The 27286-nt window shown below is 39.0% G+C and overlaps 1 protein-coding gene across 3 annotated transcripts in view; it reads right to left on the reverse strand.

The window, feature by feature from the left end:
- Positions 1-7178: 7178 nt before the first annotated feature.
- nlk2 (nemo-like kinase, type 2) overlaps positions 7179-27286 on the reverse strand; it is a 205841-nt gene continuing 185733 nt past the window's right edge. For 2 of the 3 annotated variants that reach the window (XM_033631277.2, XM_078166837.1), the window contains exons 10-11: positions 14637-14730; positions 7179-14080 (exon numbers count right to left, since the gene is read on the reverse strand). In XM_033631277.2, the coding sequence (XP_033487168.1) occupies positions 14026-14080; positions 14637-14730 (149 nt within the window). In that variant the 3' untranslated portion in view covers positions 7179-14025. Of the gene's footprint in view, positions 14081-14636; positions 14731-26453; positions 26533-27286 lie in introns of all 3 variants that reach the window. The other variant, XM_033631279.2, reaches the window with a different exon arrangement.

Genomic DNA, 27286 nt, shown 5'->3' on the forward strand with positions numbered 1-27286 from the left:
ATATAATTCATGTTTTCTCCATGCTAATATTTGTTATCCTGTTAAAATGTATATTATGTATTTATATATTCATGTACTTACATCGCAATGTGTTACACAACAAAGCAGGAGTAATGTCACCACAGACCTTTGTTTTTTACAGTACATGGGGAACACTTCAATTCTTAACAGTAGGACAGACACCATGTTGCTGTTAACATTATATAATTACTTAATCATGACAGTGTATTTCATTTCAATGTGGATGTTTTGGACAAGACATTTTGTTTCCATACCTGACAAATCACAGGTACATTTTAGTTAATACATCAATTAAAAATTAAATACATACTGTAATGTACTGTAATATAAAGTCCCTCTATTGCCAAAAATGACCTTGTGTTCTCTTGACATTGCTTGTTTTATCGACATTTTGACTCTTACGAATAATTCGCATTTGCAGCTTTAATTTGTTGTTGTGTTTTCTGTTTTGTTGTTGTGTTTAGTAATTTGTTGTTGTGTTTTCTGTTTTGTTGTTGTGTTTAGTAATTTGTTGTTGTGTTTTCTGTTTTGTTGTTGTGTTTTTTGATTTGTTGTTGTGTTCTCTGTTTTGTTGTGTTTAGTAATTTGTCATTTTGTTTTCTGTTTTGTTGTTGTGTTTAGTAATTTGACATTTTGTTTTCTGTTTTGTTGTTGTGTTTAGTAATTTGTTGTTGTGTTTTCTGTTTTGTTGTCATGTTTAGTAATTTGTCGTGTTTTCTGTTTTGTTGTGTTTTCTGATTTGCTGTTGTGTTTTCTGTTTTGTTGTTGTGGTTTTTGATTTGTTGTTGTGTTTTCTGATTTACCATTGTGATTTGCACTTCAGGGCCACCGTAGAAACACCCCTGAAATACACTTAGCGAGACATGCATAACTAGCTGCAGACCCTGAAGCCCCGCCCCTACTGCTGCATAGAGCTAAAGAGGCTGTTCATTTTTTTTATAGTGCTGTCAAGAGATTAAAAAAATGGAGAGATTAATTAATTAGGATCTGTAATTAACTGATCTAATTAATCTCTTTTTTAATCTCATCTCAAAATTGCTGAGAAAAGCCCTCAACTTGAGGTATTTTCATTTAAATTCATTACATTATTGTGGCAGATGATCAAAAGATTGATATATATTATAAAAAGTGGCTTTATAAAGTCATAATTATTGTTTTCAACAATAACACACTTGAACACAGATGCAGTACACCTAGCCATTACATTCTATTGTTTCTGAGATTAGTCCCAATAAAGAGTGCTGCAACCTTCAGTCTCGACCACCAGGGGGTGCTTGACTGTCATAACATGTCAGCTTCATTAAAAGCATAGCTGCAGATTAACGCAACAACAGATGTAAAAACACACAAAAACAATACATCTGTGATCAGTCCCTAATTTTATTTTAACAGTTTTCTAAATTATTTTCCTCTTTTCCAATTTCTCGTTTTATTTCATGGAAGTGATCAGTGTAAGTGCACTTGTCCTTTAAACTTAATAAAAATATAAAAGCTAACAAAATAAAAGACACCTGGTACATTCGTTACAGCTGTATCAGTTTATAGAACAGTTTTGAACAGTTAGAACAAGAGGCTGCACTGCCAGCGTGCAAATCACTCATTGTGGCTGCCTGCGCTTTCCCTGTCCTTGCGGCTGCAACTTGCGCTGTCTTCTCTTCTTCAAACTACAACACCCATAATTCATGTAGGAACTGCTGCAGCCAATGTGCAGCCGGTGGGAGCTGCATGACAACTCAACCACCATGATCAGTTTTTAAATGGTAAATGGTAAATGGACCTGCATTTGTATAGCGCCTTTCTAGTCATCTAGTGACCACTCAAAGCGCTTTTTACACTATGAGTCACGTTCACCCATTCACACACACATTCATACACTGGTGGCCGAGGCTACCATACAAGGTGCCACCTGCTACTCAGTTTTAACACACTCACACACCAATGGAACAGCCATCGGGAGCAATTTGGGGTTCAGTATCTTGCTCAAGGATACTCGACATGCAGCCTGGAGGAGCCTGGGATCGAACCGCTGATCTTTCGATTGGTGGACGACCCGCTCTACCCCTGAGCCACAGCCTCCTGTTTTATCAGGCAATGACTCTGCTCTAGTGTAATTTTTGGGACAATCAGGGCAGGATTCAGGATTCAGGATTCAGGACAACTGCTTGGATTTCGGGACTGTGCCGAAATCCAAGCAGTTGTCCTGAATCCTGAATCCTGCCCTGATTGTCCCGAAAACTACACGGAGGTTGCCGGGGAGGTCAGATACTTGCGTGCTAGAGCAGACAGCTTTTCATACAATGCTGATGCTGGGCTCTGCTCTATAGCACTGCAGCTCTCCCACAACTCAAGCACAAAGAAACCCAATCATACGCCTACAGACGGATTTTTATAAAAGGCAACTCTGTGGCATACAGAAACAGTAGAGATTAAAAATGAGATTAACGCGATCAAAAAACATAGCGCGTTAAATATGGCTGTAATTAATTATTCGCAATTAACACAATAATTTGACATCCCTAATTATGAGTTTAATACTGCACGTGTGGCAAATTCAAATCGCATTAACTTTGACACTGATATCTGTCCCTTGTAATACAACTGGCACGTGAGGTAGATCTGATGAACGGTCTTCTACATATGCTAAGGACACATTTACAGTACATGCAGACAGAGTCTCCTTGCTTTATAGTTAGACGTATGATAAGAATGTAGCATACTATGTTTGTTAACATACTATAAAAAAACCCAAAAGTATATATGTGGAGGGACAAAAACTGTATGTGCCACAATATAAATGATGGTTTGCATGTCCCCTCATGCAAGCCAACTTCCTCAAACTCAACTGTGACAAATCTGAAATAATACTCATCGGCCCAAAATCCTTCTCTACAGCAACACAAAACTTCACCCTCAGCATTGACAACACCACCCTCTCTCCCTCCCCATTCATCTGCAACCTTGGTATCATCTTCGACGTTAACCTCTCATTTGAACATCACATTAGCCGCCTCGCCCAAACTGCCTTCTTTCACCTTAGAAACATTGCCCGTCTCCGCCCATTGCTCTCCTTTTCTGCCGCTGAAACTCTCATCCATGCTTTCATCACCTCAAGACTGGACTACTGCAACAGCATCCTCTACGGCTCATCATCCAAAGTCCTCAACAAACTTCAGTACATCCAAAACTCTGCCGCCCGCCTCCTCACCCACACCAGCTCCCGTGAACATATAAACCCTGTCCTGCAAAACCTTCACTGGCTCCCTGTCCCGTACAGAATCAATTTCAAGATCCTCCTCTTCACCCACAAAGCCCTCCACAGCCAGGCCCCCTCCTACCTCATGGACATGCTCCACCACCACACTCCCTCCCGCAACCTTCGATCATCCGACAAAAACCTCCTCTCACCCCCACACAGGACCAAGCACAGAACCTGGGGCGACAGAGCCTTCTCCATAGCCGCCCCCTCCCTCTGGAACACCCTCCCTATACACATCCGTGACTGTCCAAATCCATCCACCTTCAAATCACTCCTCAAAACCCACCTTTTCAAATCCGCCTTTAACCTTTAACATTAGCTTTTCGTTCTCGGTTCCTTATGTGCCCTCCTTTTCTTTGTTTTGCACTATGCTTTTGCACCTTGTTGTTTTATATTGTCCTTGTCTTCTGTTTATGTCTTTGCACTTACATGTATGTACTTCTTTTCTTTGGTTTTAAATGTAAAGCGTCTTTGAGAGCTGTAAAAGCGCTGTATAAACAAAATGTATTATTATTATTATTATTATTATTATTAGAGGCTCCTCTATTGTTTATTCTGACCAAATGACCATTTTCACCTTGTTTTGTGTTTTTTCAGCTGTCAAGTGTTGCTCACTTGTGATGGAAATGAACAGAACACAAATTACATCAGCAGACAGATGAAGATGAGGAGCTCAGGTCATAGAAACAAAAGATTGTACAGGAGACTGATATCAGAAGAGTGGAGATGAAGTTGTGTTATTTGGTCATTGATTATTTTCTTTAAACCAGTCACCAAAATCACCTCTGTGTAATTGTGTACTGGGACCAGGCATATTTTGGCACTGGATGTTCCTCCTCATCTAAGATATCACATGACCTGTCTTTTTCACCTTCTGAGCTCATGGGTCATGCAGAGGATCAAAGCCTGATCATTTATGAAATGTAGATAAATATTTGTGGGCCTTTGATATAAAACACAATAGACAAGTATTGAGGTTAGCACAACAAACTGCATGATGTGAGAGTCAGTCACTATGACGAGTGCAAATTAATACACCGGAGCTTGAAGACCCACCTGCCGGTTCCCGGTGTGGCAATCATCTACAGCAGCACCGGAGAGAGAGAGAGTTATGCATAAGAAGGGGACTGTGTGCTGGTGTTGCTCTGCAGTTGTAGGGGATGTAAATGAAAACACATCCAACATATACTAACATCACCCAGATGTGCCAATCACTGGGACGAGGAAGAAACAAACCAGAGGCCAGCTCCTTGTCCCCACTACTTTCTAGCAGCCTGAGGATACAAAAGCAAAACAGGACACATTGTAGACACTGCAGGTATATTAATGGAAAAACACTGAACATGATAACGCTTAGTATGGCATAACCCAGATGTTCCAATCACTGGCACCCTTGTATGATGTAGTCTATAATGACATGACACAATAACCTGCGGATGATATTTTTTCTGGTGGTACACTGGTGGTTGTGGAGTGGTGTGGATCAGTGTGGATGAATGAAAAATGAAAACAACAAACAGTTCATTTCAGGTGGTAACCTGTTACGTGACTAGGGATGGGAATTGGTAGGATTTTATTGATATCAATGCCATTATCTATTCTGCTTATCGATTCGATTCTTTATCGATTCCCTTATCGATTCCTCCTGTGAATTTTCTGTGTAGAAAAAGTAGACCTTACAGGTTTTCGGTGTCAACAACACAAATTTTATTGAGTTGCTATTCTAAACAAGAAATAAGTGCTTGTGTAAGTAAACAAATATGAAATTGGTCACTGGATCCTAGATGTCTGGACATATAAATAAATAAAAATAGATTAAAATCTTTGTCATACATGCCCTTTGCAGCAAGTGTGAATGGGGTTTGCTGGCTAAAGGGAGGGGGAGGGGGGCTGGGATGTGGAGCTGGGGGAGCGACACTGCAGGCAGCAGAAATACTCGGTCCACCGCTATCATCTAAAATGGAACAAATGAAACAATATTTGTACAGCGTTTGTTTTCATGTACGTCAAATAACATTACAGAATCTGTCATTGAATGCGTTGTGCTATCGTTAACATGGGACAGGACATACGTACCTTCACTGGCACTGCTCTGCTGAGACTTTCCTGCAGCTGCACTCGTTGACTGGAGATTGTCAAACACATGACACTCTTGATATTTAATGCCATGCTACGACAAATGCTTCAGCATGTTGGTGGTGTTTCCACCCTTGCATGTAATTACGGTGCAGCATTAATGGCACGCTGCGCTGTTAGTTTTTTTTTTTTCAAGTGAAGCCACGCTTTCGACCGCTTCTGTCTCTCTGCCATTAAGTCTTCTTTGTTGTTGAACGTGCTGCTGACTGACGAGCGTGACACGCGTCATTGACGTAAAGATTCGGTGTAAGGAAAAGAATCGATAAGGGAATCGTTAAGCATAAAGGCTAATGATGTCGATGAATTGAACCAGTTGGAACCAGTTCTTAAAGGGATAGTGCGCCCAAAAATGAAAATTCAGCCATTATAAATTCAGCCATTATGTACTCACCCATATGCCGAGGGAGGCTCAGGTGAAGTTTTAGAGTCCTCACATCCCTTGCGGAGATCCAAGGGGAGAGGGGGTAGTAACACAACTCCACCTAATGGAGGCTTATGGCGCCCCAGATTCAAACGTCCAAAAACACATAATTGAAGCCACAAAATATCTCCATACTGCTCGTCCATAGTGATCCATTTCATCTTTGGGTGCACTATCTCTTTAACAAGAACTGGTTCTCGATTCCCATCCCAATACGTGACATTGTAAATGTGTTGATAACACGTTATATTACTTTGTTACTGCTAAAATGTAATGTATTACTAGAGCACGTTTCTTTTGTGTTGCCACCAGTGTTGGGGGTGATGCGTAGCCCGTTATCCCCAACACTGGCAGCAACACAAAAGAACAATAAACTGTGTTGTACAACGGTAGAACAATTCATAGAAACGACACATTTTTTGTGCACATAAGGACTCTAATGCTGGTGGTACAAAATGTTACTAATGGATCTGCCATGTGATGTCAGATGGCTATAAAGAGAGTCACCAGTGTAAAGGCCTTCTGTATAGTCCTAAGATGCTCCAGAGAACACGAGTGTTGATAGTTACATGTTGAAGACAAGTGGCAACCTCCAGGGTTAAAAAAAAAATGAAGCCAACTCAGAAGTGCCAAAAACTGCAGTTCCTCTAATGAACACTTGGGGCTGGTTCCAGAAGCAAGTTAATCCCCATAGAACCCCATGTTAAAATGCCAAACTTTAAAGCAGAAATAAACATCTTTACAGCCTGGTACAAAAAAAAGCTTGATTCTTTATAGCCCCTTTCCCCATTCATAATACTGTTTGGGGGCAAAGTTTCTATAACTCAGCCGTTTAAATTTCATGAAGGCTTAAAGTTACACTTTATTAAGAGTGTGGCCTATTTGAGTGACATGCTATCTGCGAGTCGTCTCTATAGTCTATAAATCGACAGCCAAAATGTCTTACTTGAGGTTTCAAAAAGGCAGTGGGTGATGTCATGGTAGCTGCGTCCGTTATTTTATACAGTCTGTGGTTAAAAGAACCCTTCCCAGCGCCTGCAAGCAATTAATGTGATATCTACAAAAAACCGAACAAAAAAAACTCAAAACAGATCAAACTCGGCTGAACCACGCAGAATAAATAATAATAATGATAATGAGAAGAATTATAATAATGATAGCTTTTCCGGCTCTCTGTACGTACACTTATCTCATGCGCACAAATGATGCCGTCAGGTGGTAGAGTGGCCGTCTTGCGTCTGGCCATCATTCCCCAAGTTCCTAAATCCCAAAAGCATAAGGCTTTTTAGTAAAAAAATATGGCTTTTTAAATTACAAGGGAAGTATGGACAACAAGGTTTGGCATTCTTTAAAAGTCACATTTAATTTTTTTTCACTATTACTTTCCAGATGGAACCTTTTGGGTAAACCTAACATTTTCCAAAATGACAGCTGATATCTAGTCATTGACTTTGATTTACAGTGTTTGAACGCAGAGTTTAATAGATACATCTATGTACTGTATATACTGCAAGTTTTATTCAAATTACAATGCATCTGATTGAAACATCAAATATACAAACATTGTATAGGACAGCAAATTATATGAATCCAAACAGTCCAGTAGTTAATGAGCTGTGATTAGTCTCACACAAGTTTGTCAGTTATTACTCTACAATTTTTCAAAATGAGTATAATTTGATTCAAGTACTTCATTCCAACAAAAAATAAAACATATAAGAAACTATATCTATATCTACACAGAGTTCATACAGGTGGTGGGGAGGGAGAGTGACTTGTACCACTGCTAGCTGTGTTCATTCCTGAGAAAATTCCCATTCAGTTTCCAATAGACACCTACAGTATGTCTCTTTTCTATTATGTCCTTTGTTTCAGAATAGTTCTTGCTGAATGGATAAGGGGTAATCCACACAGATAAATAATAACATAGTGACACTGTGCAGCTATTTGTCATAATATTCTATGTAAAACTATGGCCATATAACAGAAATCAAATTATGAGCCTCATCAGGGTGAGGCCAATCATGCACTCTTAGAGCTGGAGATACATCCAGGTAGTTTCATATTGGGTCTGAGATCTGCCCTGTCAGTAAATAGTTTCAAGGGTCAGTTAAAGACTCACCCGTACAGACTAGCTTTTGAGTGTTAGGCCGTATCCACTGTTTTATCTGCCACTTTCTGTTGTTCTCTCAGCTTGTCTACCTTATTTCCTCTGGCTTTGCAGTGCCATGTGATCATGTTCAATTGTTATTTTTTTTATTTACGTATTTTATTACATGCTTCTACATGCACTGACCTTGCATTGCCATGTGCCTTGCGTGTATGTTTTCTTGAATGTTTCGGTTGCACATTTATTGTGACTCACTGAACTGTGGTTTTATTGTTTGTACTGTTAAGCACTCTGTGTACACATACTATGAAGGGTGCTATATAAATAAAAGTTTACTTACTTAGTCACTTGGTTAATAACATAGTGGCTGAGGGAGTTTAATGCACTGACACCGAAGAGACAAGTATATATGATAACACCTTTAAAATTTTAAAAAAAGATTTGAAAAAACATTAATTAATAAATGCAAGGAAATTAAAAAAAAAACAAATTCACCAATTTGGCAAGGTATATGTAGCATAAAGACACACTGCAAATACAGAAAATACAAGCAAACAGAGAAACACTGAAAAGCATACACATCAACTGTGATAGATGTTTCCAGGCGACAACCTTCTGTTGTATTCACATTCAGGCAATAAACCAAGGCTCTCGTGTTTGACATTCTGCTTTGCTCTGTGCAGAATTCTAGGAGAAAGAGGTGGAGTCTGCACAGTTAACTGGCAAAAGGTACTTCGTAAATAAGATTTTTTTTGGGCATTTTTGCCTTTATTGGACAGATGAAGACTGTAGTGGCAGCCTGGAAACGGCAAGAGAGGGCGGGGTATGACGTGCAACAAAGTTTTCCCTATTGGAATTGAACCGATTGCACTAGCGTCGTATACGCTGTGACCATTCGGCTACCAAGTTGCTCTGACTAGTTAATACTTAACACTGGTTCCTACCTTGCTGCTGTTTTAACTGTTCTGTTATTTGTTCTTTGTTACTGTATGTATTTTTATATTTTTATATTTCTATATTTTCAATCTGCAATCACAGCAGCAGCTTTTAGACATCAACAGTTGAGGTCAAAATTAAACTTATCTGAACTTCCATGCAGTGCACATTAGCAGGAGCAAAAGACGTTTTCTGCAATAATGTGTATATGGCATTACACTAGGTGTGTAACTTAGATTTCCCATAACATCAGAATCAGACAATGAAAATATTAAAAAAGGTTTTTTGTGTCCTTGGTAAATTTCCCTTGTGTTGGACTTGCAGTGTTTCTCAATTTGCATGTTTTCTGTATTGACAGTGTTTCTGCACAAGTGTTTTCAAAATGTTAAATGTGTTTGTTTGCTTTAGTTTGCGTTTAAGATATTCATTAAGTTAATTACTTGCTACTGGTAATAGGCAAATCTAAACTCAATTCAAAGGGATTCACATTCAATATGTGGATTCAATGCTGGATTCCTGCAAAGAATCATTGTAACACTGGTGTAACTCTCAGTAAAATAAACTGAAACTTGAAAAGTTAAATGGAGCCGTTGACACTAAGCTTTGAACACAGCCACTGTGGAGGAAGCAGTAACTCTCCCTGCCCAAAAGGTTCTATCCTATCAAAGAGTGAAAATTGACTAACAGTCTATTGGTAGTACTTCGTATTACAAACATTTGATGATTCAAAATTTTATGTGAATTCTTTGTGCAGGAAAGATGGGTGTGTGTGTGTGTGTGTGTGTGTGTGTGTGTGTGTGTGTGGGGGGGGGGTATATCAGTATAAAAGCTTGAATGGACATTCAAGTGTTTTCAATTCATCCCCACACGAAATCAGAAAGGTGTGGAGGTAAACAAAGCCAAGTTATTGAGCTCAAGAGGTAGAGACTAACATGGTGAATCATTTATGTACATATTACCACAGTGCTGCTGTGATGAAATCATTAACAACAATAACAAAGAAAGGCTTATCCTTTGATATATCTACAACTCTGCTGTACACACAAGATACAGTTAACATGACTGTGGATTCTGTGAATCATTTGATTTGTTGTCCTCTACACATCCCAGTTGCAGGGTAAAAATCAAGAAAATATATACATTTGTATGCAAGTTTTAAAAATAAAATTAACTTCACAGCCTTAAAAATGTGTAGGCTAATACAATTTCTATACAGTGTCACTGTTTTTTCAGGTTGGTGTTTTAAATTTGCCTCTCTATTTAACATATATACATAATCATACTTTGAGGTGTGAGAAGAATGCATGCCATAGAACATCAAGAACAGGAATAAAAAGCAATTCTAAAAATATATTAAATAATTTACTTCAAAGCTCTTTTTTTCTGGAGACAGTGTACATGTATGAGGGATAGGAGCACACCTTAGCACTGGATTGCCATTTAGAAAAACCCACATAGATGAGACTATGCCATCAGTTATACATCAATCATATGCTACTTGTTTCCATTCTAGGATCTTGAATGCAATCCATGAGGAAAAGGTTGTTCAATAGTATGTGCTGAGACAGAACAAAGACTAAACACCCTTAAAGAATGATATTGCTGATTAGACTGCTTCTTTGCCTTGGTATGTTTTCTTTTAATTTTGAAATTGTCTTGATAACACAATGACAGTTTCTGATTTGTCCTTACAGTCCAAAGACGAACAAGTACAAGACCAACCATACAACCACATAGGTTTGAAACAAACCCTGATTTAAATCCAGTTAACTAACCACTAATCTAAAAGTGAAAGCCAAAGTGAGCCATCAGGAATGTACATGAGTACATTTCACAGTAACCACAGTGGGTCCAAGTAGGAAGTAGCTTGAAACCAAATGGCTAGTCTCATGACTTCCAACACTAGCTTTGGAAAAACACAGGAATAATTTTGTAGATGTCCAAATAAGTGCTTCAGATAATGTGGCTGAAGTGTGGACTTGTGTAAGTGTGACTGTTCAGTCATGGGGTTGTCCCACCAATGCTGTTGGAAAACTGTGTCACAGTTAAGAACCAAATAGGGTATTTAGGGAGGAAGGGAGGGGAAAATTGCAACACAGGTTCCCTGCACAAATCAGATCAGAGACATGGCCATTCTTGTCAATAAAAGCATCTCATGGCCAGTAGCCAACATTACGCTCCACAATCTAACTGTTGAGTTGAGTAACTATTTAAAGTGTTTTAATAAACATCAGATGCTACAAAACAATTGTGAAACTGAGCAATTTTTTTTTGACACTAGAAAGGCCAACAGGCTGTAGAGGTTATCATTCAATTTCATTTAAGTGCAGTGAGCAATTCAAATAAAGGTCATGGGGGAACACTGGAAAGCTGATATCTTTTAGTTCAGTGCAGTTTCCACAGTCCTGAATCTTTATCTTCCTACTCTTTGGGATGGAATTTGCTCTGTTTGGATGAGTGCATAAATAGTTACTTTACTGTCCATGCAGTGAAGTTAGGAGGCACACAAGTGGACAGCACACATTTATCATTCATGAAACGAAAGGATTGTTTAGCCATACGCTAGTATTAAAGTGAATATCAGCATACAAGAAAGAGGCAGGAGTAGCACTGTAGAATTTCCTGTTCTGCTGCTGCTCAGTAGAGGAAGCGACTGTAAGCTTCATGAAGTCAGATGAGTTGTGTGGTTTTGTTTAGTAGCAGGGTGTAGTACGAGGATAGCTTTTAGTCTGATCCCTTAATCCCTTTTTAACCTATTTCCTATTCACAGGAAGATTCAGTTGTTTTTCATGTGACATGCAAGTGAACATTTAAACCCTCATCATCAAGACCCAATTATCTCAACAACAAAACACAATTCAAACCCAAACAGATTCAATTTCAATTTAGTACAGCAGCAGTATGCTAACCTATGCCCATCATGACTCCAGACACAAATAAAACTGCTGTTGGCCTTTTCAGGGGATACTTGACCCTCTCCACTACCACTGACTGAGGAAGCTTTACATACTGGGACAGGATCAACTAAATATTACAAACAATATTTCTGAACTAATATTGAGGGGCCTCATGTATGAACGTCTGCACACATTCATCACTGAAATCACGTGCAAAATAGCATACACATGCATAATTGTACTCACTCTAATACATGTAGGCTACATTATACATCTATGTAAAACTTCACATATACCTAACAGTAATTACAGCCCTGTATGCATGTCCTCTTTACGACGCCAAACATTTGTGGATTTGTGTATACTCCTCCTCCACAACCATTAATAGTTGATATATCCAAGGCTGCAATCTAGTTTAATTCCATTAATTTGTTTATTTTTACCTCCATTATATTTTATATAAATAGAGAAAAGTGCTATGTTGTGGGCGTGTAAGTAAATGACAGAGACTTTGCTGACTGTGAACTGATTAGATGTGCATTCTACATGGAAAGATTCCACCATGAAGAGATGACAAACTATGAAAAGTAAGAAGGAGAAAGAATAACAGGTAAGACCTCAAGTGGGTATGTGCCTCTTACATTTTGCCATACTGACATCATGTACATATATGAGTCAAAAGTAATCATGCATATTATGAATGAAATTAATATGTTTAAACACTGTTGCTACTGTTTAAGTTGAATCTATCCACATTTGACCCCCAACTGGCAGAAGAACGCTTAAACAGGAACACAGCCCTGCCTGCTTAACCTCTTCTACAGTTGTAATGGCTAATGTGTAGAGAGATTGCAAACACTTAAGTACTTCAAACAAAGTACCTGTCATATCATCTAACAGTGGCTGAATCTCTAACCACACCTTTCCTACAGCTGAATCGTAGGTGGGCTGTATCCAGCATTTCTAAGAAATTCACGTTATAACAACAAAGAAGCACATAACACCTCTTCCTATCTGGACGCGTCGTAAATGAGCAAGCGAGCGAACATCACATTTTTTCAGTATTTCCCAATGAGGACGTTTTATCCTGCTCCATGTGTCAGTCAACAGGCTAAACAACATGTTTGTTTGTAGAAAAAGCGCTTGCCCTGACTATTTTGGCAAAGTTTTGTGCACCTTCAACCTATTGTCAGAGCGCACTCAGGGCTCAATTGGCTCCCTGAATGTTGTCACTCGTAGTATGCCTGGACACTTTTTCCCCACTCCATTGACCAGAGTCCACTCACTTGCTGTATGACAGGAAGAGGTATAAGCTTTGGAGATAGGGAGGCAGTGTGATTCATTTAGGTGGACGCTGTGATGGCAGACTCTTCACCCTACCCTCAAGTGAAGCCCTATGGAACAAGCAACAACAGATACACTGAGCAAACTAATTTGTCTGAAACACAATGAAACCCTAAAATGTGGCCTGGTATGTCCATGTCCATCCAGATACACAAGTGTAATGTAAAAAATGTGCAGACAGGTAATGCTTCATAAATTCCAAACTTTGCAATTTTGCCCACAATCTTAATATTTTTGTATCATTTATACATGAGGCTCCTGATCTTTGGCAAACTAATTGTTACATAAGTAAAAACTAAACCAAACGTGCAAGAGTACAGGAGGATACAAGGGTACATGCCTGTGATAACTAATTTTTAATGAATTAAATATCAGTGTTCCCAAGGGTATGTGGAGCTTTCAGTTAATCCTGCCAACACAATTACAATCAATTGTCTGAATATGAAGCAAAGTCTGATTCAATTTACCAGTGCAGAGGAGAAGGTGGCTGTGAGAAGCAGAGTAGCCTGATTGCATGGGAAATGTATCAGTTTGTATTACAGAAATGTTAAAATAGACATCTTTTTTCAAATGTATATTAATATATATAGCAAAACAAATGTACAATAACTGTTAAATGATATCTTCCAGGAAGTAATTAGGTGAATTAGTTTAAACCATTCAGATTTGGTCTACAGAGCATTAGTCTCATTCATTTGCATACCAAACCCCTCTAACTCACTCCCATAAAGCCATGATCAGTGGATTTCTCTTCATTTGTTTCAAATTTCAGCATATACACAGCAGACCTGTGAGTCCTGCTCTCCAGTGAAGTGCTACGTAGATGAAAGGAGATGTTGACAGGCGTTCTTGTTCCCAGTTTAGCAGCTTGTCAGTTGGGAAAGACGATGATACACTGCAGCAGCTATTCCCACACCAGTGGAGACGGGGGCATTTCAGAGGGCTGAGCCACTGTGGAACTGTTCAAAAAGAGGCCAACAAGTGGCTCAAGTTAATATTAGCTATTAATTTGTCTATTAGCTCTAGACATTTGTTGAGATTATGTTATGTTCATCAAATGTTAAAAGTTTGTTTTAAGAGAGGCTAATAATTCTCCAAATATATGGGAAAATACAATTATCAAAATGAAATGGTTTTAAAGTTTTAAAACTTTAAAACAACTAGATCATGCAGTTAGGACACTGGTAACTAGAGATTGACATGTTGGAAGTTTGAAAATGTACTTGCAGCAGCAGGAAAAAAATTTTCAAAGGAGTTCAGAGATTTTCACTCCAACACTCATTTGTCATTTTATCTGGATTCAGAAAACACTGTTATCAATGTAATTTATGTGCAAAGGGTATGTGGCTCCTTGGCCTAGCTTAGCAAAAAGCAAGGAAACTGCAAGCCTAGCTCCATCATCTTCCTACAGCTCTGAACCTGTCTGATTTACATATTGTATCTTTTCTTATCAACACATACAGAATGCTTAGGTCTAAGACTTTTCATACTGTTGGATGTTAATGAGCCTCCTACCTGATAAAGCTTTTAAATGCAGCTGATTGAGGGTTAATGCAGAGTGGCACTCGACTCCCCTTTTGCTGTTCCAAAATGAACTGATGGATGATCTCTGTGGGAGGAAAACAGACAAGCAGAGAAACATCAGTAAACAAATTCTGGTTCTCTGATGTCTTACTTATTGTAACCTTAACTCACAAGTTGTCTTTCTCACATTTCTGTGTAGCTACTATCTTTGCTTGCTTGCTGTTTGATCAACTGTTGGCAGCAGTAACATTCAAAGAAGCATAGCAATGTGCCAACAAAGGCAAGGAAGTCAAGCAAGAAAACAATCCACTTTGAAAAGGTATTATGAGGAAGGAAATGCATTCAACACACTGTTAGACTTTAGGGATTTCACAAAACCTGGATTAGAATACAGATGTATTCATGTGGATGTGAATGTGGACCAGAACTAGGATGAGAAGGTATAACTCTCGCAACAGAGAGTAGTAGAGAGCAGAGAGATCTCTGCTTCTACAAAAGAACTAGAATGACAGGAGTCCCAGATCTAAATAGAAGTAAGAATGTTTCAACACTAAGGGTGGATATGGCCCTAAAATAATATCACAATATTTTAGGGTATTTTTGTGATAACGATGTTCTTGACGATATGACAAATACTACAAAAAACTGTAAAAAATATTAATAAAAAATATTATTTAGGAAAACAGAATTGCAACAAAACACGTGATACAGTTTTATGTCAACCAAACAGTTTGCCTTCAAGTATTCAGTAAAAACTAAAAAAAATTATCTCTTATTTCTTAAATTTGTAAACAACAATAACTCAGAGTGAGATTTAGATTCTGTGTACAATATAAATAGTTCAACAACATAAAATCTACCATGGATTACACATTCAAACAGTTCCCAAATATAAAAAATGTACCCTGGGATCTATATATAAATCAACAGGTGATTTCCTTCTCTTTTAGCAAAATCCTAAATGATTGAATTGATTTTTTTTTTCCCATCTGGACCTTTATGCTCTGCCATTTCTCCTTTAATCATCACGCTGTAACCTGTAACAGGCTGTTGTGCTACCATAACTATTGCACATTCACATATTTATGGTTTATTGTTGAGCCATGAGCAGCATGTAGGTTTACATTACCAAAGGTTTACTTATTTGATTACACCGACTTACATGTGCGCATGGCGAGAGAGGAGAGGGAGAGACGCTGTGCTGCTGCTGGTGGAGACGCTGTTCCCTGTGGCTGTTCATAAAACATTCAGGACGGCACAGTATATATTACACTACTGAAGCTGCTCCTCTTTTTTTTTACCTCAGTATGACGTCAATATGCCAACAAGCCAAAATATCGTAGTATCATGATATGAATGTTTCATGATATCAAAAAATATACCGGTATTATCGTGAACGAGATGATATGGCACACCCCTATTCGACACAGGTACAAATTTGAATGAAGAAGTTTATTGAAACACCTACAAAAAACAGCATTTGAGACTTCAGAGGACTGCTGAGTGAGAAGCCTTCAGTTTCACTAGCAAAGACCACATCTGCTGATTGGCTTCTCTGTTGTACTGTCACAAATCCTTCCTAACCTCTTACTTATTCATTCATTCATTCATTCATTCATTCTATTTGCTTTTAAGTGATATTAAGTCTCTTGACATTTCCTTTTTTAAGATAATTTTTTGCGCATTTTAGACTTCATTTGATGGGACAGTGGGGGGATAGGAGGGATGGCATGCGGCAGGGGGCCGCAGGTCGGAAAAGAACCTGCAGCCACTGCAGCAAGGACTCAGCCTATGTACATGGGGCACCTGCTGAGGTGACTGAGACACAATATAGTTACTAGCTACCCTGTTAAAATGTAATGAGTAACTTACTGAGTGTCAGTGCAAGTTACATTTTGATTACTTTACTTCTTTTTTTTTTAATGATTATTTTTATTGAATGAGTGAGGGTATGCATCCAATACATTCCATGTTTCAATGTTAACTTATCATCACTTATCTTAAGAAATCAAGTTAGCAACTATACAGTCACTTGCAATCATCATTACAGATAACACTTCATCCCTACTCATATACATACATACTCATATACATAATTATCGGACACCCACACTCACCCACACAGCCACAGACATACAGACACACAGACACATAGACACACAAGGGCAAGGAACAGGAAAGAACTGACACCAGACACAGGGTTCCCTTGATTCATGCAGGCTGGATGTGGTGATCCTGCAGCCTCCCTCAGTCTACAGAGCTTCATAAACTGAGCTCCATATTTTGTTAAATTGTTTCTCTCTGTTACTGTCCTCCGACATTGTCCTCTGAAAGCTCAAATAATATTTCATTAATGCTTCCCATTTTTGAAGTGTAGGTGCTTCTAATGATGAAAAAAGAATCTGCCAGCCAGTTGAATACCTTACTTTCTCCACATTTTGGACGATACAAATCGTTGGTGAAAATACAGCTTTGGTGTTACAAGTTATAGAAATCCATCTTTCAATATTATCCCATGTCTTTCTAGTTTCCTCGCAATACCAGAAGGAATGGATGAGGGAGTCACTCTGGGTGCCACATTTTGAACATCTATCTGAGGAGCTACTATCGAACTTATGAATTTTGTCTCTACTATAGTGTATTCTTGTCATTAATTTGTACTGAATTAAGCATAAATTTTCATTAGTGGTGATTTTATATGTGAGTTGTAGGCATTCCTTCCATTTTTTATTTGCATCTACCATACCAAGGTCTTTATTCCATTTATTATATATATTTTGTAGCAGTTCTTCATTGTTCTCAGTTTTGATAAGAATAATATGTACAGCACCTATTAATCGTCTTTTTTTTCTCTTTTATTTAGAATCTCCCCTATCTCAGTTGAGACCTTATTCCCAAGATCAAAATGACATGTTATCCAATTTTTCAGTTGCAAGTGCTTGAAAAATTCAGTGTCTTTTAGTTTATATTTATTCTTTAGTTCAGGAAATTAAAGTACTGAGTCATGATTCATAATATCCGATAGTTTATGAATTCCGCCTGTTATCCACGTCTCTCATTGTAGTTTTTTATTTTGAATAGTTATTGATGGATTGCTCCAGATTTGTATTTGTTTGGGGATTTCTATTTCTTGATTAAGTATTTTTGTCACCCTTTTCCAAGCATTTAATGTACTATTAATTATGACATTTGCTATTTTAGTTTTATGTTTGGAGAAAAATGCTAAGAGTAAACTGTTAGGCTGTAACTGATTATTTTCAATATCTATCCATGGTTCTTCATTTCGATTATTAATTATACAGTCAATGTAAAACATTTGAGCTGCACTATGATAAAATTCCAAGTTCGGAAGATTCAGACCTCCCTCTTCTCGAGGATAATACAATAGTTTTCTCTTAATTCTTGGAGTTGAATCTGAGGAGTGAATTTATTTCTTTAAAGCACTAAGGATTTTGGTGGGGTAATGGGTATTGTTTGAAATATATATAGGTATTTTGGCAGCCACATCATTTTAAAAAGGTTTATTCTTCCTATTAAATTAATCTTAATCTCCACTTTTGAATGTCTTGCTTAAAATCTTTAATTAATGGGAGAAAATTGTCTTTATATAACTGTGATTTTTCTGCACTGATATAGCACCCAAGGTATTTAATATTCTTTGTTTGCACTTTAAATTGTTTTACATTTTCCAAGTTATTTATACTTTTGTCTAATATCAATAATTCTGTTTTTCCTACATTCATTTTATAGCCTGATAATTTTGAAAACTCTGTAATAATGTCCACTACATATGGGATGGAGGTGTTTATATCATTTAAGTACAGTAATAAATCATCAGGAAATAGACTAAGTTTATATTGCTTCTTACCAATAGTGATACCAGTTATATTTTCTGTCTGATTTTTTGTGCTAAAGGTTCGATAGCAAGTGCAAACAAGGAGGGTGATAAAGGGCATCCTTGAGCTGTGCCTCCACTTAAGGGAAAGGGTTCTGAGAGAATTCCATTTGTGAATACTTGTGCCTTTGCTGACTTGTATAATGTTTTTATCAAATCATCATTTTAGTGGAAAGTCGAAGACTTCTAATACTTTATACAGATAGGACCATTCAATTCGGTCAAAGGCTTTCTCCACATCCACTGCCATTAATGTTAAATCTTTCTTGTGCTTTTTTGCATATTGTATTAAAGATAAGCATGCTCTGGTATTGGTTTTTAGGTCTCTGTTTTGTATGAATCCGGTTTGATTGTGATGAACAATTTTTGGTAAGATTTTTGTTAAGTTATTATTCAAGGCTTTAGGAATCATTTTTTTTATCTCAGTTGATTAAAGTAATTTAGAACATGGCACTCTTAAATACTTGATTCTGACTGGTCAATCAACAAAATTCTGCGGTGTTTATTTCTTGAGGCATCACTGCTGCTCCGTTGCTGGGGACGCCATAGCAACGGCCTTAGACTGAGGAGCATCAAAATCAGTTAACATTAGTCCACACAGGCCAAATAGGATCGGAGTGGAAACAGAAACGTCCAATTGACCCTTCGCTAAGTCCCCCCCCGACACGCAGACTGGCCAATCATAACGTAGCATCGGGCCGGCTCAGACCAGGGTCCGACAACAACACAGCTGTGCTCTATTGACTCTAATGCAGTCGTTTCAGATTTCCTTCATTTTCAGGCTGGTTTTGTGGATTTGGAGCTAAATGTTGTGCCTGGGGCATGTTGTGTATTAATGATACTCGTTACCTGGAGAGGTTGGAAAAAGATATACGTTTCTTTCCTGTTCCAAAATCAAACCCTGAAAAGTGTAGGGTTAGCCAACGTTAGCTAGCTGCTGAAGATATAGCCTACTGAATGTATACATATGCTGCTTTTGCTTTTTAATATTCAACCAGCTGTGTGTCAACGCATTGTGCACAGATGAACGTTGTTTGACTTCTTCCGCAGCCCTCAGACAGTCCAGCTGCCAGTCTGGGTGCTGGAAGTGGCACGGGTGAAGCTAAACACTGTTCATTTGCACACACTGTGTTACCTTGATTTCGTTGCTGTGGCAGTCTGACATCCTGAATATATCCTTCAAATGCATATTGTAGAAATTTGAGAGTATTTCTCCAGGGAGTGCAGTTAGCGACAGTGGGAGCACCATGCCAGTCTAGCTCCGAAACTGAAAGTTTGTCAGACTTAGCAACAGTAACTAAGGGGGGCGGGCCTTAGTGAATATTAAGTATCATTAGGCTGCCGTTGCCATGGATACAGAGTACGCATTTCTTTTTGCGAATTTTGAATCAATAAAACGTGCTTTAATCATTAGTTTGTGTCACATCACTGAATGTTTTAGTAGTAAGCCATGTTCTAAGCGGGATAATGTATAGTGAGCCAGTGACAGTTGAAAAATAACTCCCTACAGGGGAATGGAACCCTGACGCGCAGCGGAGTTATTTTTCAACAGTCACCGTCTCACTATACATTATCTCTTACAGGTCTAAAATCAGAAGGCCTATCGCCTTCCCTACCTGGCTTTGGGATCATGGAGATAGTGGTAAGGTACATTGTTTGTGGAAGAGTTTAAAAAGAGGATTTATGTTTGTCCAAAATGTTGAGTAAAACTAGAGGGAGGCCATCCATTCCTGGAGCTTTTTTTAAGGGAGAATTGTTAATAGCTGATTTCATTTCTATACAAGTGAAGTCCTTGTTGAGTTCCTCCTTTTGCTCCACTAATAAGCTCTTCAAATTAAGTGATTTAAGGAAGGGGAGAGGGTCCTGATCTTTTCATTTCCATAAAACAGGAAAAATTCTTCATTAATGATCTGATTATTTGTGTAAACTGAATCGAATATTTTATTTTTTTAAATCAATAGGTTGTCTCTTTAGAACTTTTTTGACTAATGATGTTAACTGTTTACCTGATTTATTTGCAGAGATGTAATTAAGTTTGTTAGAGTTATGTCTGAAGTCATTAGCTTTCTTAAGTAATAGGCTGTCCAGCTTCAAATTAAGTTCTTGTAATTCGACTAACATTCTATTATTGACTTGCCTCTTGTGTTTTTTCTCTGAATTATTTATATGCTCCTTCAAAGTATTTATTTCCTTATCTAAATCTGCTGTCTTTTTTGCAGCAAACCCTAACATTATTCCTCTAACGTTTGCTTTAAATGCATCCCAAATTATACCCATTTCTGGCCTGTCCTGGGAGTCGACCCCATTAACACTGGTTTGAATAAATAAATCAATTTGCATTTTAATGTACGTCAAAAATTCTGTATCCATTAAGTATTTTATGTTCATTCTCTATGTCCTGTAGGTCAATGCATATTGTTTTGGCGACAGAGTGCATGTAACGATGGCATGATCCGATATTATAATGTCATTAATTTTACTCGATAATACCCTGTCCAGGCCTGTCGTAGATATAAATAAGTAGTCTATTCGACAATAACTATTTTGGGAGTGTGAAAAATATGTATAATCTATTGTATTAGGATGTAAGGTTCTCCATATACTGTATCCTGTTATATTTTGACAGCAAGAAATTTCTGGAGTTTTTTTGGTAAATTAATTTTCCTATTTTTGTTTGAACTATCATAAAAACTGAATATGTTGTTCAGGTCTCCCCCAAATATGATCACTCTTGTTGGAGAGCTGTCTAATATGCTTTGAATTTTACTTAAAAATTACATATCTGAGATTGGAGGTTTATAGATATTAGTAAGAGTGTAAAGTTCTCCGAACATTTCACACTTAATTATTAGGAACTGACCATAAATATCTGCATGTAAGGAAACCAATTTAAATGGTATCCTCTTATTAATTAATATGCCCACGCCTCTGCTCCTAGAAGTAAATGCCGCTTCAAAGGCTTCCTCCACCCATTGCCTCCTGAGGTATTCTATTTGCCCTGCTTTGAAGTGAAGTTCCTGAAGGAATAAAATATCGGAGGATCGTTTCCCTAAGTGATATAAAACTTTATGTTTTTTTGTGCCTTCCTGTAATCCATTCACATTCCAGGAAGCAACTTGGAAAGTGATTGGAAGTGTTTGTACTGGATTTGTAATCATATTCTATATCGAGTCAAGAGTGACTGCTTACTGAAGGAGGAGCTGCAAAAATCACCAGAGACAAGGAAACCCAACATGAACTCAATATCAATAGATTTGTCTTCTAGAGACATGCTTTGCTAGAGCTATAAAGCCCTACTCTATCTTGGCGTGCAAAGCAATGGTTAGATACCTGTTAACCTACATAGTCATTTTACATAGAGTCCTGCTCACTTTAAATATGAAAAGGAGGAATCTAAAGCCCTATTCGCACGGGATTAGTATTACCTGGGGACGTCTGGTAATATGTAAATTACCCCCCCACATCTGTGTTTCTTGCGGTGCATTCGCATGGGATAAGCGAAGTCTGTATTTTACTCGAATTTACTGACATTACGGCCCGGATATGATGACAGTATCGCCAGGACAACATAATTTGTGCTTTCCAAAACCCTTATACATCACTGTTAAAAGCTTATGTTGTAACAACGCTATTGTTAGGGTCTCGTTAGGTTTAGGCACAAAAACCACTTGGTTAGCTTTATGGAAAGCTTATGGTTTGTGTTAAAATGATTTTTAACGTGGTATGTGTTAATCGTCATGGCAACAGTAAATAAAATGTCAAAGCAGCAATGGGACTTCGGAGCAGTGGGCAGTTGTTGTCGGGATAACGGGCCGTCAGGGCGTTTGTATTAAGCCTGCTGAAAGATAGAAAAATGTTCCTTACCGCATGCTGCTACGCATGTCATCCATCTGAGTACCTTCCGAAATTTCACTCTTCTGATGGATCTGAGCTTGCTGTTTCTGCGAATGGGTCTCCATACTGTGTACCGAAATGATGAGACTCCTGCATTTGCACCTAAAATGCTGTCAAAACTGTCATTCATAATTTCCACCGCAGCCTCCATAATTCAACCGGGAAAAGAGGTAGAAAAAAGGCGCGCAATAAAAACAACAACAACCCCCCAATCACTGAAATGCAGATTCGCACAGGACTAGTATTATCACGGGATGTCTGTGTTTGGCGAAATATAGTAGGTAATTTGCGGTGGAATTTTTACTTTACAAATTACAGACATGCCGCATTTGCACGGGATTAAGATCACAGACATCCTCCGCAATTATTACAAATTACCAGAGGTCCCCAAGTCTCTGCTGTTCTTAATTGACATTAAGAGATTTAAATTCAAACAAACATAATTCAACCTTTAACAGAAACAGGACAAAGAGGTTAAGTGACCAGCAAACTAATTACATAAAAATATTTTTTTATATAGGCAATACCCTAAAGCCATTAATCTATTTTATACAACAGTTAGTTCCGGCCCTGCAATCTGATTGGTCGAGAGATAGTAAAACCGTGATGATATTGGAGTACAACATCATGGTTATTTCACTGTGTATGTATCACTCCGCCTCACAGCTGATTGCAATCAACAATCAAATCAAAACTGACGGTTAGTGTCAGTAAGGTCAGCAATTGCATTGTAGGCTAATTAATTCATCCACTGTCAAACAGCCAAAAATATGGATTTATTTCCTAAAATAAGTTTTGAATTGAACTATGAATGGTCATCAGAGGAAGATGAGGGAGAGGAGAAGCTGAATCCATCTGGGCATACATCCAGGTTTGTCAGTGTTTCATCAGCGGAGCTCAATGACTTGGAGAAAAGCAACATACTGTCAGATCAGAAGGCAGAGTCGGCTGTGCCTGTGAAGCGACAGTCCACCATGCAGTCACTAGAGACTTATTTCACCGGCTGCACAATTAATGGAAACGTGCAGATAAATGTGTATAAAGAGTAAGTGCCTGGCGCACCATGTCTGCATTACATAGCAACAGTGACAGCGGAGTCCTGAGGGAACTATTTTTATTGGTGGAAGACAAATAAAATGCTTAAATTATCTATTTTGTCCTCATTTTTCAACATTTCTTAATCAGCCTTGCTTATTTAACTGTTGAACTGTTGTATAAAAGCAATATCACACTCAAGCTTGTGATGTTGTACTGTGATATCGTCACGGCTGTGATTTGGTCGTAGGCACGAGGCCTACCGAATCACAGCCGTGACGATATCACAGTACAACATCACTCCCTCTTGTGTGATATTGCTTAAATAGCAAATCAAGTAGGCTAGGCTCCCTTTCATGTTTCCATACTTCTTTCCCTAAACCACAAAAGAAAAAGGGGAAAAAGGAAAAGGTAATTATGCTGTTGGAAAAAAGAGAAGAAAAAAAAAAATATATATACAGGGATAACTAGTGAGAAGAAAGGTTTCTAAGTAGCATCCTACCAACTAAAGGGCTGAGAGAGAGAGAGAGAGAGAGAGAAGCCTCCCCCCATCCCGTCTCATCCCATCAAGCCCCTCAGACATCTCCCAACCAAAAAATGAAAATTCAGCCATTATCTACTCACCCATATGCTGAGGGAGGTTCAGGTGAAGTTTTAGAGTCCTCACATCCCTTGCGGAGATGGGGCTAGCAACAAAATTCCACCTAATGGAGGCTGGACGCCCCAGATTAAAACGTCCAAAAAAATAATTGAAACAACAGAATATCTCCATACTGCTCGTGCGTAGTGATCCTTAGTGTCCTGAAGCCCCAACATAAAAAGTTGTTTGGAAAAACGTCATTTAAACTCTGTTTTCAGCCTCATTGTAGCCTGTAGCTCTAACTGCTTCTGTGTACACTGAGCTCACGTGTGCGTGTTTGTGTGCAAGACCAGCGAAAGCACGTGAACACACATGAAGGCTGTGCCGATGTCTAGCGGTCTCGCGCAAGCGCACACACTTGAGCTCGGTCTACATAGAGGCAGTTAGAGCTACAGGCTACAATGAGGCTAAAAACAGAGTTTAAATGACGTTTATCCAAACAACTTTTTATGTCGGATCACTACGCACAAGCAGTATGGAGATATTCTATTGTTTCAATTATGTGTTTTTTGGATGTTTCAATCTGGGGCACCCAGCCTCCATTAGGCGGAGTTTTGTGGCTAGCCCCATCTCTGCAAGGGATGTGAGGACTCTAAAACTTCACCTGAGCCTCTCTCTGCATATGGGTGAGTAGATAATGGCTGAATTTTCATTTTTGGGTGCACTATTCCTTTAAGTGTGTGTATGCATGAATCAGTCCACAATTCTTATCAGTTCATACCGACCCTTGTCTTGACTCAGTCTTTGAGATCCCCTTACGTAATCAGTCATTTAATGGATTGAGTATTTTCGTTTCAACTCAACCTTGGCCTCTTCCAAGGATCTGATCTGCCGGGTGTCGCATATAGGTCTTGATATTCAGCCGGTGTAGTTGTTGTCTAAATGGACAAAACTCGGTCCGCCTTGAACGAAGCTGTGCAGACATATCCGGCACCACTGTGAGATTGCACCCATCTTGTTTCTCTACTACGGAGTGTAGTTCAGAGAGTCTACAGTTTCTTATAGAGCACATTCCCGGTGCGATTGAAGATCCAGAGCCAGAGGGCTCCGCCACGAAAAGCAAGAAGGGGAAAGCCCCTGCCAAAAAACACGTGGCGAAGTCCACTTACACTCCCCGGAAGAAGGGGAAATTGTCTTCCACTCAGGCGTTTGTTCGGGTCCATGTCATTGGTCCGACATCCCATTAGTCCGACGGTCTGCGGTGCTGAACGGCTCCGGTGGGCGTATTTCTGCCTTGATGGTGCGCCGCGACCGGCTCTGGGTCAGCTGGGAAAGGCTTGAGGTGAAGCAGGCTCACGATTTATGTGTTTGTCACTTTCTTTTTCATTTTAAGCCACACCATGATCTTTTCCTAACCCTAACCAAGTGGTTTTTGTGCCTAAACCTAACCAGACCTTAACCACAGGGCATCATGATGATTTTGTAACGGACTTCGGAACAATGGGTTTAATATGGTCGGAACAATGGGATGTCGGACCAATGGGCAGCTCCTGTTTGGGCGGCTCTGTCTGATATTAAATCCTAAGCGTGAATAATCATCTTGTTGTGCTTGAATCCACCTCAGCAGGCTCCACTTCCCCTGTCCTTGCCCCGGAGGACTCTGGGAACTGCAGTTCCTGCGCCAACTACGGGTGTGCCGTTCCTGTCCCCAGCTGGGGCTATTCCTGATGCTCTCAGGAACCAGATTATCGCAGGTATGCAGCTCAGTTCTTGATTTTCTTTTTTTTTATTGCCATGTTCGCATTTTAATCTGATTGCTCTATGCTTGCTTGTTTTTATTAGGGCAGGACGTTAATCTGGTCAAGATTTTGATTCTGACACATCAGATAAACGGATGGTGGACTGCGGCGACTTCTCTATCTTTTTAAAGGATAATGACCCTAGACTGACAAAATCACTGACACTAGCCGAGTTCAATGTGGCTTTTGGTGTCTTTAGAGACACTATTTGTGAAGCCTTTCCTGAAGGCAGACAAGAGCTGGACTCGTACCTTGCTATTATCTCTGATTTGGCTATGTCTTATGGAGAGACTCTTTTCTACGAGTACCACAAGAGGTTTTCATCTAAATCCACTATGTACATCCAGAAATTTAATCAACGGATAGACTGGTTAGTTGTAGATCTAGCTTTAATAAGCAGACACTTCACCGGACATCAAGCCTCATCATGCTCTATTTGCGGATCATTAAGCCACAGCCCCACTCTATGTGCTAAGACTGCGTTTCAGGCCAATACTCCTCGGCTCCAAGCTACAGGTCCTGCCGCAAGTAAATCTCAGGTGCCTTATTTACCTGTTAAAAATACTCCTATATGTATCAATTTTAACGAAAATGTCTGTACTTACCGCAACTGTAAATATTTGCATATTTGCAGCTGGTGCGCAGACAGCCACCCGAGATCTGTGTGCCCAAGACGGGTGTGTCCTGCAAAATCAGAGAAATAAATTCTGCTCAAGCTCATCCCTCCACGCCTGTGAATGTCCCGGCTCTCTCTAAGACTCTCAGAAATCATCCTATCAGATCTATTGTCAATTATCTAATAACTGGACTTGTTCAGGGGTTTTTAGCCGGCCTTTGTTGGCTTCCTAAAACATCTGTGTGTAAAAATCTGCAATCAGCGTTTAAGGAGCCTAAGGTTGTAGACGAGCTGCTCGAGAAGGAGATTAAGAAAGGGTTCATGATAGGTCCATTTTCCAAACCTCCTTTTAGTCCGTTCAGGGTCAGGTGTAGCTACTCGCAAATACTTGGGGAAAAAACGTCTTGAAACGTCATAGATTTGTCCACTCCACGTAATGGTCCTGTTCCGAGTAATAATAGCCTTATTCCTCTCGCTCCATTTTCTCTGTTCTATGCTACGGTTGACAACGTGATTCAAATGATTAGAGGATAACTTTGGTATTTTTCAACCTGGGCCCTATTTCCCCATGTGTATGTGTGCGTATGATTCATAGGTACAACTCGTTCTAAAATTGGTTCAGTATTGAGAGAAGTGGATGCAGCCGGGAGCTGCGAAACGAGCTAAAACGGTAACGGGGGCAAATGCATCCCGTATAAGTTTGTGCATTAAAAGTGTTTTCGCCACTGACCGGTTCAGATCGCCAGTGTTATCTCTGTAAATAGCATAGTAAACGTTTCCCTTACCTCTGGGCTGTGTGTGACGTCATCTTGCGAGAGCTTT

The sequence above is a fragment of the Epinephelus lanceolatus genome, chromosome 4 (genome assembly GCF_041903045.1).
Source record: "Epinephelus lanceolatus isolate andai-2023 chromosome 4, ASM4190304v1, whole genome shotgun sequence".
In the NCBI taxonomy this organism is placed as follows: Eukaryota; Metazoa; Chordata; class Actinopteri; order Perciformes; family Serranidae; genus Epinephelus; species Epinephelus lanceolatus.